General features: G+C 38.7%; 1 protein-coding gene across 1 annotated transcript in view; it reads left to right on the forward strand.

The window, feature by feature from the left end:
- The window catches only part of nsmfa (NMDA receptor synaptonuclear signaling and neuronal migration factor a), a 50,119-nt gene that overhangs the window by 21,194 nt on the left and 14,574 nt on the right, over window positions 1–14,351 (forward strand). Inside the window, exons 5-7 of the mRNA XM_084383673.1 lie at window positions 2,865–2,933; window positions 8,341–8,393; window positions 11,033–11,122. Coding sequence (XP_084239799.1) covers window positions 2,865–2,933; window positions 8,341–8,393; window positions 11,033–11,122 — 212 coding nt within the window. The remainder of the gene's footprint in view (window positions 1–2,864; window positions 2,934–8,340; window positions 8,394–11,032; window positions 11,123–14,351) is intronic.

The raw sequence follows: 14,351 nt of genomic DNA on the forward strand, positions 1-14,351 counted from the left end.
GCAGCTGAGTAAATCTGCCAAGCCCGAGTCAGGAAAATGTCCGTCTGTGTGTTGGCTGACCTATACACTGTCAGATCGCATTCACCCAGCAGTTCTGGCGGTTTGGCACACGCCCTTGTCCTCACTTAGGACACAGCAATAGATAGCGTTTGGCCGTTTAAGATTTTTGTGGCAGTCATGTTAGTCCTCTAATCCTGCTCCACAGTCGTTGCCAACTATCACTGAATCTGTGCTGGCTGACTTTAGACGTGTTTGGAACTGACAGTGGCAACTGGCTCTGGAGAGATTTGTCAAGAACAAGTATTTATAGTGCTAACATGTGATCCACAGTACCTTCTGCTTAAACTATTTTATCAGCTGAAGTTTAAAAATAAGTCAGTTGTAAGCTATACATCAAATAAGTTACTTAAAATCATGGTAGATAAATATCCAGTATGAAACATGTTGCATGTTGATCTCTAAATTCTGTGTTGTATAGGCTTGCTCAGATTTAAGTTAAGCAATCAGATAAATCTTAACATAACAGTGTAATGTGCCTAAACTATGCAAAGCCTTGACATGTCATACCGCCTAACCTCTGCTCCAACCACACCTTGCCTAACCAAACCCAACTAACCCAAGCTGTTCAACTTCTTTGTATGTTGACCAAACTAATCTCTGGCTGCTAGCCTAAAGTAAACGTAGAGGGTTTATTCAAAATTCTTATAATAATCAAAATAAAAAAGCTGGTGATATTCAATTTTTTTTTGGTCAGCAATTCCCATGAAAAGACCTTTATTGTTGTCCAACAAGACTGAGAGTCTACAGCATGCTAGTAATTTCTGAGGCTAAACCATGGATGTATTATAAGAACGGTATACTGGACACCAAAAGAAAGCCTATTCAACTGAATGGAAATTGCACACCAATACATAAGCCAAATAAAACCTGTCTGTTTTACAAATATAAAACCTTCAAGTATTGAAGTTCAGGTTCAATTTAAAGTTTGACGTGATGATGGTGCTAGGAAAAAATAAGAAAGGTTAAAAGGATCATCAGAGTCATTAGGATTCACCCTGTGGGGAGCATGAATGTCAGTACCAAAGTCAATGGTAATCCATCCAAAAGTTGTTGATTTGTTTCAGTCATGACTGAAGTGATGGACTGGCTGATAGACTGATCCACACTCGTATACTTGCAGTTTGGTTAGGTTTAGCAAGAAAACTGCTTGGATTGTCCAAGGAAAACGTCATGGTTTCGGTTAAAATAACTGTGTTAACGTATGTTACTTCAGTTACTTAAGGTACATGACATTATTGAACTACATAAGTGGGTTAAAATAATATTCACTTTCACACTGGACACGAACAGCAGTATCCTGGGGGAAATTCCTTTACCTGTTTGACCTACAGTAACCATCTGTCCCCGGGCCTCCTCCCTATGGGGACTTGTAGCTCTTTATGCTATGCCTGATTTCCTCCCTTGCTGCCGTAGTAATGACTATGGCAACTACAGGTCACCGAAACAGGAAACGTAAATATGGGTTCTTTTAAGCTTCTTTCACTGTCGACCTATGTGGTTGTTTTTTTGGTTTTTTTATGCGGATGGCTTGAGCTTAGTTTGAATAAAGCCCACATACATGAATACTTACAGGGCACCAATAGTGTAATACAACTGTACTCAATGGCTTTACTATGTATTCCTTTTTTGAGTAATGCATCATAAAAACTACAAAATTTGGCTTTTTATGAAAACTGCAACTATATATACCATATTTGTGGATGTTTTAAGATTTATGGCTTCAGTTTGTGTGACAGGACTTGGGGCTGAGTGCCATAGATAGGCAGGAAAGTCAGAATATGTTGAGAGAAGCAGGAGATGTCATTTTAGGTTTTGGTCTTTACATGGGAATTGTTGACAGTAAGAAAAATTAATACCTGCCTCAAACTTTAAAATATCATTTTGCTTTTAGGGGAATTTTTCAGTCAAAATACCCCAAAACACGCAAAACATTGTGTTTAGCATGGAGTTGGAGATACTGAGATACTCTTTCTCGAGCTCTGTTTGTGGACAAATGTTGATCATCTTCACAGGACTGTGTGGTCACACCTTTCCTGGTTCACAAAAATTATGTTTGTTGAAGACACAATCACACATTGACAGTGACACATTACACGGCATGTTTGTACTTTGACACATAAAAGTCCAGGCTGAACCCAGTGGGGTATCAAACTCTGCTATGGCCAGAATGGGTTCAAAGTTTCACAATGGTTGATTTAAGTGAATGTGGCTTGCTTCCAGGACAACTTTGCCATCTTTGATGTCGACCTCTTGCTAGTCGATTTCAGATTTAACATACAAAATGTATCCAAAAAAAATGAAGATCTGTGAATAGTCAGTATTAAACCAACAGCAGTACAGCTGCTACTTCAGTCCACACTCCTCCAGGAGCTGAATTAAAATTGTTTAAGCCCAAATCTCAACATACCTTTAAACTGCTTAGACAGTTACACTACAAGTATCCATGAATGATTCTGGGAAAGTATCAAGAATTATAAAATTCCCCCAAAAGCAAACTATTCCTTCAAGAAATACATCTCAAGTGAAAAGACGAAAAGAGGTCAGAGGATCACATGGATTATATCACATGCAGACATTTGTTGCAGGGGTAAACAGAAAATAACATTTAGGCTGCTGATGTGATTTGACTCTCTGGTCTCTATAGTCAACGCTACCTGCTGCCTACCTACAACAGCCTCCCCTTTACAGCCAAATATACCCTGCAGCTCAAAGCCCTGGCATCAGCCTCCCTGCTCTGTCCTACCCCATGCTACGCCAGCATTCACCCTCTCTCATCCCTTTAATACTGTGCCACGTCCTGGCAGGGCTTTCCGGGGATTTGTGCAGAGAAAGAGGAGAGAGAGGGAGCAGAATTCGGCAGAAGTCATCCAGAGGTACGAAGCGTCCCGCAGCCACGGTGTGCTTTGCTGGAGCTCGCTTGCACTTGTTTTTCGCTATAGCTCCGTTGTCGCTTGTTTACAGCCGTGTCTAATCTTACTAAGCCAAAGAGTCACAACATGGCACTTGAAGGTCTGAGGACATCTTTCAAAAAGGACCTGCTTAGAGTGCCCCAATTTTCTAGGCTAGATTTGAACTGCCAAATACAGTGAATCAGATTTTTATTCCTACACAAAACTGAATTGTATCTGTGTTTCAAAAACTTCTAACATATCTTCTTATATTGTCGAGTCGTTCATTACCATCACTGGTATTACCCTGAAAAAAAGTATGCATTTGTATTTCCTTACAGGTTAAAAGAAAATTGGGTTATTAGGCAAAATACAATTTTAAGAACTGTTTGAAACAGGGAGTTAGACTCTGTAACAGACATCAGTAACAAGTTGAGAAACTGTCCCACTCAGGCCCAGATGCTCCATCACACAGGGGCAGATGGTGCATGTGACACCATGCAGTACATCTCAATTCCTTTGACATCTTGGTGTCGTCCATCTGCAGTGTCAGCGCATTAACGTTGTGTGTTATTTCATCAAAATGAGTGATTTGAACATGAGGAAAAAATAGCAGAGCAAACTTTTGGGAACACTTTGCCTCCTTGCACTAAAATCCTTTATCCACCTGAAGATTGTATTTTGTCACACTCAGACCATGTCCACCCTGAAGCAGTGGAATTTTAAAAATGCATGTTTACTTTTTTAATTTTTTGTCTTTCATCCTCTCCAAGCTGGTTGTTTGACCTCTAAAGTCAGATGAAACAAAAAACAGTCAATATATTAGAAATCACAGCTCGTATTTCGGTGTGGACACTCATGAACTGATATTTCTATGTGATGCATTCCTGAATCCTCACTTGGTGAAACACTTTGTTCTTGAGCCTTATTTCTCTGTAACTATCAAACTACACTGAAAACAGCAGAAAGTTTCCTTTCAGATTTGATCAGTGGTAGGAAAATTTACGTTTCCCCCCTTGTGTTTCCAAGTGGTATTATGGTTGACAGCCGCACTTTTACTCTTTTACCTTTTTATGCTGTGGTATTACAACTTTTACTGAAGGTTTTAATATTATGCCCATTTTGAGGTTCATACTTTTATTTTGTCTGTCTACTAGAAAATGTTTACATACTTTAGTGTTTAGAAACACATACTGTTCATTGCTGCAGCACCTCTGTTCACCAACACTCAGTTTTAGTGGCCGTCTCTTTAAGACCCCCCTCCCGAAAATCCCAGTCTGCTCTGATTGGTCAGCTCCCAAAGGCCGGAGCCAGCCACCCTATGTCTGCATCAGCTCTGCTGTGTTTTTGCAACTAAGGCCGTGCTTGGGGCGTGGCTGAAGGGGGTGACTGTGGAAGTTTTGACGGCCCGTTTAAAGGAAGATTCTGAAAAATGGCTATGCGCATTTCGCAGTTAATATTATCACAGTATTTATATAGCACCTAGACCAGCTTTATCATCAAACGGATATAGAAATCTCACTTTCTACGATATGGGACAGGAAAGGAAAAGAGATACTCTCTGATACTTGAACTGTGGCACTAAAGTGGCTCACTATAATAGGTTCCTGGCTAGAAATAGAACTGTGAAACAAACTTATTTATGCAAAAATTACACAGGTTTTGAGTACAATTTCCATGTTCCCAAAGCAAACAAAACTCTACAATAGGCAAGGAATAACAGTAAAGGACATTATCAAAGAAACATACAAGAGAAAGAGAAGAAGAGGAGACGGGAAGGATAATTAGTAGATGGAACAAGAGTAGGCAGTAGAGACTCTAAATATGTGAGAAATAATATAAGAAAATATGGAAAATATATATAAATAGGAAAATATGGAAATGAGTTATAGAGTGTTGAAGAAAGAGCTGACGAGGGACGGATTCAGATTGTCTTTAGTTGGAAGTGGAGGCGGACACGTTTTCTCTCACATTTCCTCTCTTTCTCTCTAAATCTCATTAACTGTCTCCACACCTTTCCTTCGTGGGCAGCTGAGGTTTAAGCACACGACAATCAGGGTAAAAATATGTCTGTCTGGCTCTGTGTACTATTGTGCTTAAGATCAATTTATCATTATTCTAAATGATTATTCTTTTTTGGCATGATACAATTAGTGCTGCTCATGAAAATTGCAGTGAAATTTACTGTTTTATGTTGCAATTTAACCGTCAGTTTTATTTATGGAGCCCAAAATATAAAATCACTCTGCCTCAGTGGTGTTTGTTAACTGGTGATGACATTTTCTCCAGAGGTAAACTGAGGACAAAGAGTTTAAAAGACTTCTTTTTCTACTCCTTTTATGTTGCTTCTATTTTTATGTGCTTCTTCACCGCTAGATCAACATAGACCCACACACACAAACACAGGCGCGCTCTGAAACCACATGCCGAGATCATTAATCATGTGTGTTGACTGGTGGTTGCTTGGTGTGCTGAAACTGTGTGTGGATGCGACATGGGAGGGAGGCAGAGAGATAAAAGGATGTTTATCTGGGGCTCTTGCATAGAACATCATGTCAGCATCAGGCAGGAAGTCGCACAGAAAAACTATACAAACACTCGTGCTTTGTTGTTATTTAAGACACTAAATAGATTTCAAGTGGAACATGGTAATGCAAATTACCTGTAGACTACAAAGATGTACAGAGCGCTTTAATGTTGCAAGGAGACATGAAAACTCTTGATAAAAAGGAGCAAGACCCTGCAAATGGAAAACAAAAGAGAAACTACAACATGTTTGTAGCCAAGCTCGTCAATCATGTATCCCAAAGCATTTTCTATGATAGTTTGACATATTCTGTCATTGCCTTTACTGATATTAGGGAGGAGGAAATTCTGATAAATAAATTGGCCAATATACACACTTTTTTCTGTGTCTTTTTCTGAATTGTAATCTCTAAAAAGAAGTTTTCATATCGTAGGATATATGTGGTGGATTCCATGGGGGACACTATCCCCCTTGTTGGCAAAATGACAAAAATGTGCCCCCTTTGTTAACCTGAAATCCCTCTCCATCCCCAAATATCACTAATAGGCAGACCGCTCTCCAGGTCCGGACCCAGACACCATTACTTTCTGGACCTATTATTGATGAACTATTGAGAATTACTACATTTTGGCAGAGCGTTTCTATTTGAAGCGGTGCAGCTTTTCTAGCCTTTACGGCATCAATGGCCCAGGAAACTCAAAGACCAATCGCATGCATAATCACGTATCTGTGTATTATGTTAAGTGATGTGATTCGAGTCAAACAGATATGCATACAGATGAGAGGAGAAAAGACAGTGTAAACAAAGCCTTTAATTAGGAATGGACTCTTCTATGTTTATTCTTCCAAAGCCAGTTGAAGATCAGTATGGCTTTTATTCAAGACTGTGGCGATTACTAAAAGCAGCTAGGTGAAGAGCCACTACTGGACAAAGCACAGAGCTTTTCTGAGCAAACATACTCACGCAAATCCAACCTAGGGGCACATTAAATAATATATCTTATATGGCATTGAATCTGAATCGTGCCGCATGTTAGAAATTATGATGTTCTGGATCTTTTCTTGAGGAAATTTTTCTAATTGGACCTCACAAATCACCGACTGCAGATCAGTCAACATATTTGCCAACACCAATATATCTGCGATAGGTCAATATCGTATATATAAACATGTTTATTTTTAACTTTATACATATTTGCCAGTACGTTCCAGGAATACATATGTATTATTATACAGGGCCACCAATAGTCTTGCCTGTGCCCAGGACAAGATGATCTCCAAACGTCCCCCAGGCACATTATTTGATTGGTTAGTGATTTTTTAAAGGCCATTTTGGGCCCCATGAAGCAGATCTATACAGTAGCATTTACAATCTTGTCCTATCAAGCTGACACCACAGTTCTGCACCTGTGAGTCTCCTGATGAATAAAGATGTCGACCGACAAAAATATTTTTCATTTTACAGCATCATTAGCCCATGATTAGCCTCAATGAGATACAGTACCCTAGATTCATTGTAACTGCATTTGAATAATGAAGATGCTAAAAGTCTGCTTAGTGCATCCAAGTTCTTCTAAAAAAACAGTTTTGTTTATCTTTCTCATCTTGTTCTCTATTGCTGCTGGTGGAGCTACCACGCAAAATTTCATTGTATGACTACAATGACAAATAAAGTGTCCTTTGTCTGATGCTTTACAAGCATGGAAAAATTAATAAGTCCCACCCTCTGACACGTTCAGGTAGCCTATGTGATTGTGGAAGTTATTCAGTCTAAAAGTCATAGTGTGAAATTAGTTATGAGGGAAAAATAATAAACTGTGTACATGTCAAGTACTGTTGAGTATAGCTGGTATTAGCACATAAATCAAACTTGCAGTGCAATATGTCCTGCATTTTAATCAGAAGGAATAAATACCGAAGTCTAAAAAACGAAAACAAAACCCACGCTAATGTAAAAGAGGTATGATGTACAGTAAACATATGGAGTAACAGGATTGCAGGAGATATGCAGAGTGGTGGTTCACCATCTGCTCTTTATAAACAGGATGTAATGTGGTATTATATGAAAATGAAATTAATGTAGTATTTATTAATATATAATGTATCGTTGGAGCAGCTGACCACAGCAACAGAAATGGCATCTAAGCTGGCACTTGATAAATTAGACTTAAATTAGTTGATAGGTTTTTTAGATCATAACCTTAAATTTACAGGAATTCAATGTATTTGTAGCATGTAGCTGCCTCTACATCTCGCTCAGCATACCTCTTAGTTACTATTTTTTGAGAATTCCAGTATTGGACAGGTTCTTGCCTCAAATATAAATTCTGGGCATGAAACCAAATGACATCCAGTTCAACAGAGACAACCCCAACAAAGCAACTTCTACTCTGCCTGTCACAAATTCAAGAAACACACCATTATGCATCAGTTTGGCAGAATAAACCCCCTCTGATTCACCATCATTGCCTCTGATGCATCAAACCTACAAAACCCTAAATAAGGGTTTCCCTTTTGGCTGTTGTTACATGAATGAATCTCCTGCGTCTCATAAATCTACACTATAAAGGATGAAAAGAGGTACTTTGGCTATGTGGTACATTACACCCACACCGATCCTGTGTGGGGAAGTGTTTTCCACTCACACTGACGAGGAAATGTGCATATTTACCTCTAATTATGTCTTTTTTAACCTCTTTTTCGTAGAAATAGAAGCCTGACACTAAACTCTCCTTTTTTTGTCTTGCCTTGCCTCCATTTCCCGCCCACCCCTCCCTCTTTCCTATCCACTTCTTTCTTCTTTACGTTTTGCTTCTTTCTCTGTCCTCTGTTATTCCTCCTCTGCTTTGATTTCTCTACCCACAGGAACTTCCGGAAGCATCTTCGGATGGTGGGCAGCAGAAGGATTAAAGCACAGAGTGAGTCAGAGATGTGTGTGTGGTTGATATGTTTGCTCAAATTGACTGTGATGTTGTTCACCCCGCCACCATCCGTGTTTTTTTCTCTGTTTTCTGGTGTGTCTGTGCATGTGTGTGTGGCACCAAACGCTGCTGCTTTGCTGGGATTTTGTAACGCTTTGTTGCATTTCCTTGAGGATTATATGTGCATCGGTGTGTGTTTGATCCGCCAGCGATATGAGTCTGTGCATGTGTGTGTGCATGTGTGTATGTCTGAGTGTGTAAGCTGTTGGTGATCTTTTCCTGTTGCATTGCTTTTGAATGTTTAGGAGTTTGTTTGACTGGTTGGGTGTAAAGTTTAAAGACAAAGCCACTAAATGATTTTAGTTTTTTTTTAAAAAGGCAAGAAAGCGATGTGATGATTGTTTATGACGGAAGTGTGTGTGTTTGTGTTTGTGTGAGTGTCATTGCAAGTCTATAAGACACTGACAGAAAACAAAAAATAGAGTTCTAATTTTGTGATGTGACCAGTCTGTAATCAATCAGCTTGTCAAGTGTTTTGAGCTTGAAAAGTGAACAAAAAGAAAATGGCTAAACTAGATCATCTACGTTCCAAGATCAGTTCTTGCGGGTAAAAGCGCTTTGCTCAGCACCACTAACTGTGTATGTATTTAGGTAATGGATTAGATGATTGTTCGCGGAATGTTTTGTTTTCTTTTGTGATTTTTATTTTCTTAATGGCTGTGGCAGTCGCCTGTTTCCAGGAGAAAGGTTGCTCCTGGTGATTTCAAAAAACTCACAGGGCGTATTTGCAAGTCACACAGGTGCTCCTAATTTAAAAATTTAGTTGAACTTCCTCCAAAAATGGTCACAAACTAGCGACTAAACGGTCGCAGCCTGGAGCTCTGAATTTCTGAAATTACTCCCTGGTCCAGTACCATAAGGTCAGAATGGAAATGTGTAAATGTGGCTTACGGTTGTCAGTTTTGTAACGGTTTAATATTTGTGGAAGCAAATATTTTGTGATTTGTGAAAACTGTTTTGACAGACAAGCCTGAACCCAATTAAAACCCAAATCTGTCACCAATCATTGTGAACAAATGTTGTACTTTAGCAGATTTTTTGTACTGTAGACACAGTTGCTGCTGACAGAAATGTCAAAGTTGTTCCACACCTGAGACTTTCCCTGCTGTAAAGAGGAAATGGTTCTGCTAGAGCCAATTCCGACCCACATCTCTGCATCGCTTTGGGTGATTAAGCCAATAAAATGAATGATTTATATTTAATGAAAGCGATATCAATTAAGAGATATTGACCCTTATTAAGGGGTTCTGACTGTTAATATCTAAGCTCTTGTTAAGGAGATATACAACAGGTAAATAGGGTGACAGTTTTTACTAATAGTTTAAACTTCAGCTATTTATTACTCGGATTAAGACAATTATTTTTTGTATTACAAGTTCTCTGAAATTGTATGATTAGATATGCAAATTAGAAAATTATTATAGAATTAAAAATGCATTAAATTGTATAAATTTACAAAATACAAAACGGAACACTTGTGTCATTTTGTTGATATATTACAGTCAAGGATTACATTTCTTAATATACTGTCAACAGCCATAAAAAAAGCGATCTTCATGGTTTTAGGAATAAAATGTTACATATACCTGGCTATGAGTGTAGAAATACAGAATATAGAGGAATAAAACCAGAAAATGTTATGTAAGTGCTACTGAAATGGAGATCTCCAGCATTTTTAGACAGAAAATTGTCATATGGATAAAAAATATAACTTACTAGATACTGCCCTGAAACTTCCCCTGTTGATTTCTTACAATAAGACTATTTTAGACTCGTTCTTTTATTACAAGTTTTCTGATATTTTATATTTAAACATGCAAAGTGGGCAATCTAATTAAAAATGCAATAAATTGCATACAATGTCAATACATGTCTAGAACAGAAATCTCAACTAAAATAAGCACCTAAATTTGTATTTTGGAGTATTACTACCAGGTTTAAAGAAGACATGTTGTAATGTAAATCACAAAAAAAGGTCATGATAATGAGAAGAAAAACATTGAAAATGACGCTGACCTCATAATTGCCTCAGCTAATGAAAAGACTTTTGTTCTTGAAAAGAATAAGTTTGTACTTGTGACAAAATGAACAGAGAAGCATTAGCGAGTATTCATCAGCCCACAGAGGCCAAAAAATATGGGTGCTCGAGGGACACTGTTGATTAACTGTGTCAAACACTTTCAAGTAGACTAAAAATATTCTAAGAGCACGGTGATTACTGTTCAAAGCAGAGCTGATGTTATCAAAGAGTCGCAGCTCAGAAAATCTGTGAAACAAGAACAGTCCTTTGAAATCCATAGTGATGATCACAGGGACAGACATGAGCTGCAGGATCCTTTATGATGTTGAAGATATAAGATTGTTAGAATACTGTGTGTCTGTTTGGCAGTTTGTACACGCAGGCATTTGTTTGTGCAGAGGAGGGATGGCACTGTATGTAACTGTGAACTTGTAGCTGCATCTGCCTTTGTAGTTGTGTGTTCTGGGTGGTGAGTGTGGAGAAGAAGTGGCTAGTTTGCGGGCTTGTTAGTGTGTGTGAGTGCGTGAGTGTGACTCTCTCTCCCCACCTGCACTAGCATTCGCTGAGCGTAGATCGAAGAGTTTCAGCCGTTCCTGGAGTGACCCCACCCCGGTCAAGACTGACTCTCCTCATGAACCCAAAGACAGTGAGTTCACACAGACTACACACTCACACGCACGCGCAGAGACGCTGACACACAAACTTTTTTAAAACTGCTGCGGGTAGACAAAAAACTGTGCAATTAAAAACTGATGAAAAAAAGCTTTAACTCTGAAGTAACCAAACCACATTTACACACTTTGCTTGTTCATTAATGTCCGTGTGTGTGTAGCAAAATGTGTGTGAACGTTGAGATGGTACAAGAAATTTGCATGGGAATGAAAAGCATACAGGGAGTGTTGAGGACATACAAGGACATCCTATTTCACCAGTAAATGTGAGCGAGCTGCAGGGTTTTTGCTTTTTAAATTATAGGGTTCAACGTTGATGTTTTTTCACTGGCGTTTTACGAATTGTTTTATTTATTAGTGCGTATCAAATAACAACAAAAGTCAAATCCTTATTGTTGAACTGAATTGTCAGTTTGTAATCCTAGAATGCACATCTTAACTGACAAACTGAAAAGTAAGTAAACCATGACCTCGACCTGTAAGGCCTCACCTTTTAAATTATGTAAAACTTAATCTCCAGAGAAAACTGTAAATTAAATATCCCAATCACCGGCAGGTACAAACATGTCACTTTAAAGAGCTTAATCAAAGTGTCGTTAGGTGTCCACTCGTTCTCAAGTGTTTACAATCTGCCCAAAATGCTGCAGCGAATAGTGAGAACATATTTTGAACAATGTGCGCAGTCATAAATTACCCATCCGGCCCTTTGTGCCCTCACATCTTGACTGGCAGATTGATTATAGCTTGAATTTACTTTGTGCTCACTCTGTACTTTCGTCATCAATTAATTTGCTTACACAAGTGGCTCATATGGAGTTGAAAGCCGCTTAGCACTTAGTATTTGTCAGCTATAAAAAGGGTCTGGTAATCAGCACTTTGATATATGAGCTGACTTCTGTACAGCTGGAATGAGGCCATCTAATCTGGAGCGTTAAATAGAGGTTAACCAGTTAAATAAGTATTTTCATAAAGTTGAAAAACAAAAACTGCATCAGCAAAAAACAGGGTCCTGACAAGCGTACAAAGTACAGCACAGTTTCTTCCTTTCCTTACCCGCCAACAAAGCTCAACTATGCATGATTTTTTGAGTAGTACTTTATTTTTTGGTTTTTGGATACATTTTTGCATATTAAGAGGACTGAGTACTTGTTTTTTTCTATCATGACATCCCCGATTTAACTTCTTCCATGACTGGCTAACTGGAAAGCATCCTAATATAACTGGCATTAATACCAGTGTTTTAAATGGTGATCATTGAAAGTTACTTGGAAGTTAATGCCACTTTCCATCAAGTATCTGTCATTTATCAGGTCTGCAGCCTGTACAGACAGACACATGCGGAATAAGAACCAGACCGCAGACATCTCTGTTGAAGGTGACATTTTGTCACCACCGTTTTATGGCTCAGAAACAACTAACACGCTGAAAAACCCCGGACACTCGCACATAAAACACACCACACGTACAAACTGACTGTCTCTGCTGTTGACTCTGACCCTGTCCATCTGTCTCCCTATGACCGTGGGTCTTTCTTCAACTTTGTGATGCTCTCTCTCTGTGAGTATGTCTTCAAAAATGGAGTGTGTGTCTAAGTCCGAGTGTGTCGAGCTGGTATGGATGTGAAAGCGTGTGTGAAGTGTGTCTAAGTGTTTCTAAAAGGGCTTTGAATACGTGAATCAACACACTGTTTGCATGTGCCGTTTGTCTCTGTTGATGTTGGAGTATCTGTTGTTTTTATGTTTTTTCTCCACCTCCATCTTCAGTGTTTCTGTGTGATGAAAAATAAATTGACTTTTGATGATGGTCTAATGGTGTGGTTGATGCCTTGTTTTTCTTCTTTCCTGAGGGAAAAGTATTGTTCCCCAGGGGAGTGACATTAATTGTCAATCTTTCTTGTCATTTACTTCTTTTTTTCTCTTTTCTGCTTCAATTCTCCTTTTCAAACTGCTCTTAACTGCTGGGTACCTTTTTTTATTAGATGTCTTTGTTAGAAGTCTTCAAACTATAACTTGACTGTATTTCGAGGCCTCTTTTAATCATAATGTTGTGAAGGACAGCAGGCATTTTGAATTTTAATTTTAATAGTTCTTTCTATTTAATTGTCATGATTAGCAATGCCGGGGAAACAGCATGCAGACTCAGGAACTGTGGCAGCCATCGCTAATGAAATTAATTACACCTGTGCTTTAACTACTGTTGCATCAACGATCCTGTTTGTCTGCCGGTACACAAACTTGCAAAGTTAGTTGTCTGAAATGGTTAAAATAAAGGCAAATATAGATGCATTAATAAGGTAGATCATGACAATAAAATATATATTGTAAGAACACACTTACATAGCAATAGTAATAGTTATGATTAAACTAGAGTAACGGAGCAGGGCAATTACATTCATCAGCATTCAAATCAGAAAAGGCAATTATCAGCAATACAACAAAAGCACTTATCCTAACAAGAATTAAAATGTCAGCAAAAACAATTGTGTCAAGTGCAGGAAAAAAACTGCTTCAACACTCATCTATAATAAATGTCAGAAATACTGACAATTAAGCCTCTCATTAGCTCAGTCAATTAAGTGTACAGACATAAAGTGGTACATACAAAATAAACATCACAAAATCAACAAAACTGCAGGTTCCACATGGCACTTCTGCGTCACACTCCGTCTCAAGCACGGCTACCGGAGCTGATCGCAGTCATTCTAGCGAATGCTCGAGGCGCGCCACAGCATGTTTCAGAAGTGGCCCAGGATATGGAGAATTCGTGCCTCCTCTACTTTTGATGGAAGCAGACTAAAGCCGTGTCAAGCTTGACAGAGCAGATTGAGCAAGGTCAGACACACGATTGACAAAGGAGCATCCGGTCAATTTTCAACCTAAAAACAGCAAGACAAAGTCAAAAATAACAAAGAAAAAAACAAATGAAAAATAAACTATTAAGCCGTCAGTACTATCATGCAGGTCATAGTGAAGTAATGGAGACGCGCTGGCTGGAATCAAGGCATCCTTTGAGGTAATGGCAGCTTTCTGGCAGTATGGCAGCTCCATAAGAGGTTAGCGTAGACGCCACTATAATATCAGTTATATCAGAACTGGAGTGTAAATTTCATTGAAAGAAAAGCGCAGAATGCTACTGAAGGCTTTTCTCGATGGAAAAGATGTTTTCACTTTTCTCTCAATTGGTTTCAGTAAGACCTTGATTTAA

Source organism: Pagrus pagrus (assembly GCF_965226575.1).
Source record: "Pagrus pagrus genome assembly, chromosome: 19".
Taxonomy (NCBI): domain Eukaryota; kingdom Metazoa; phylum Chordata; class Actinopteri; order Spariformes; family Sparidae; genus Pagrus; species Pagrus pagrus.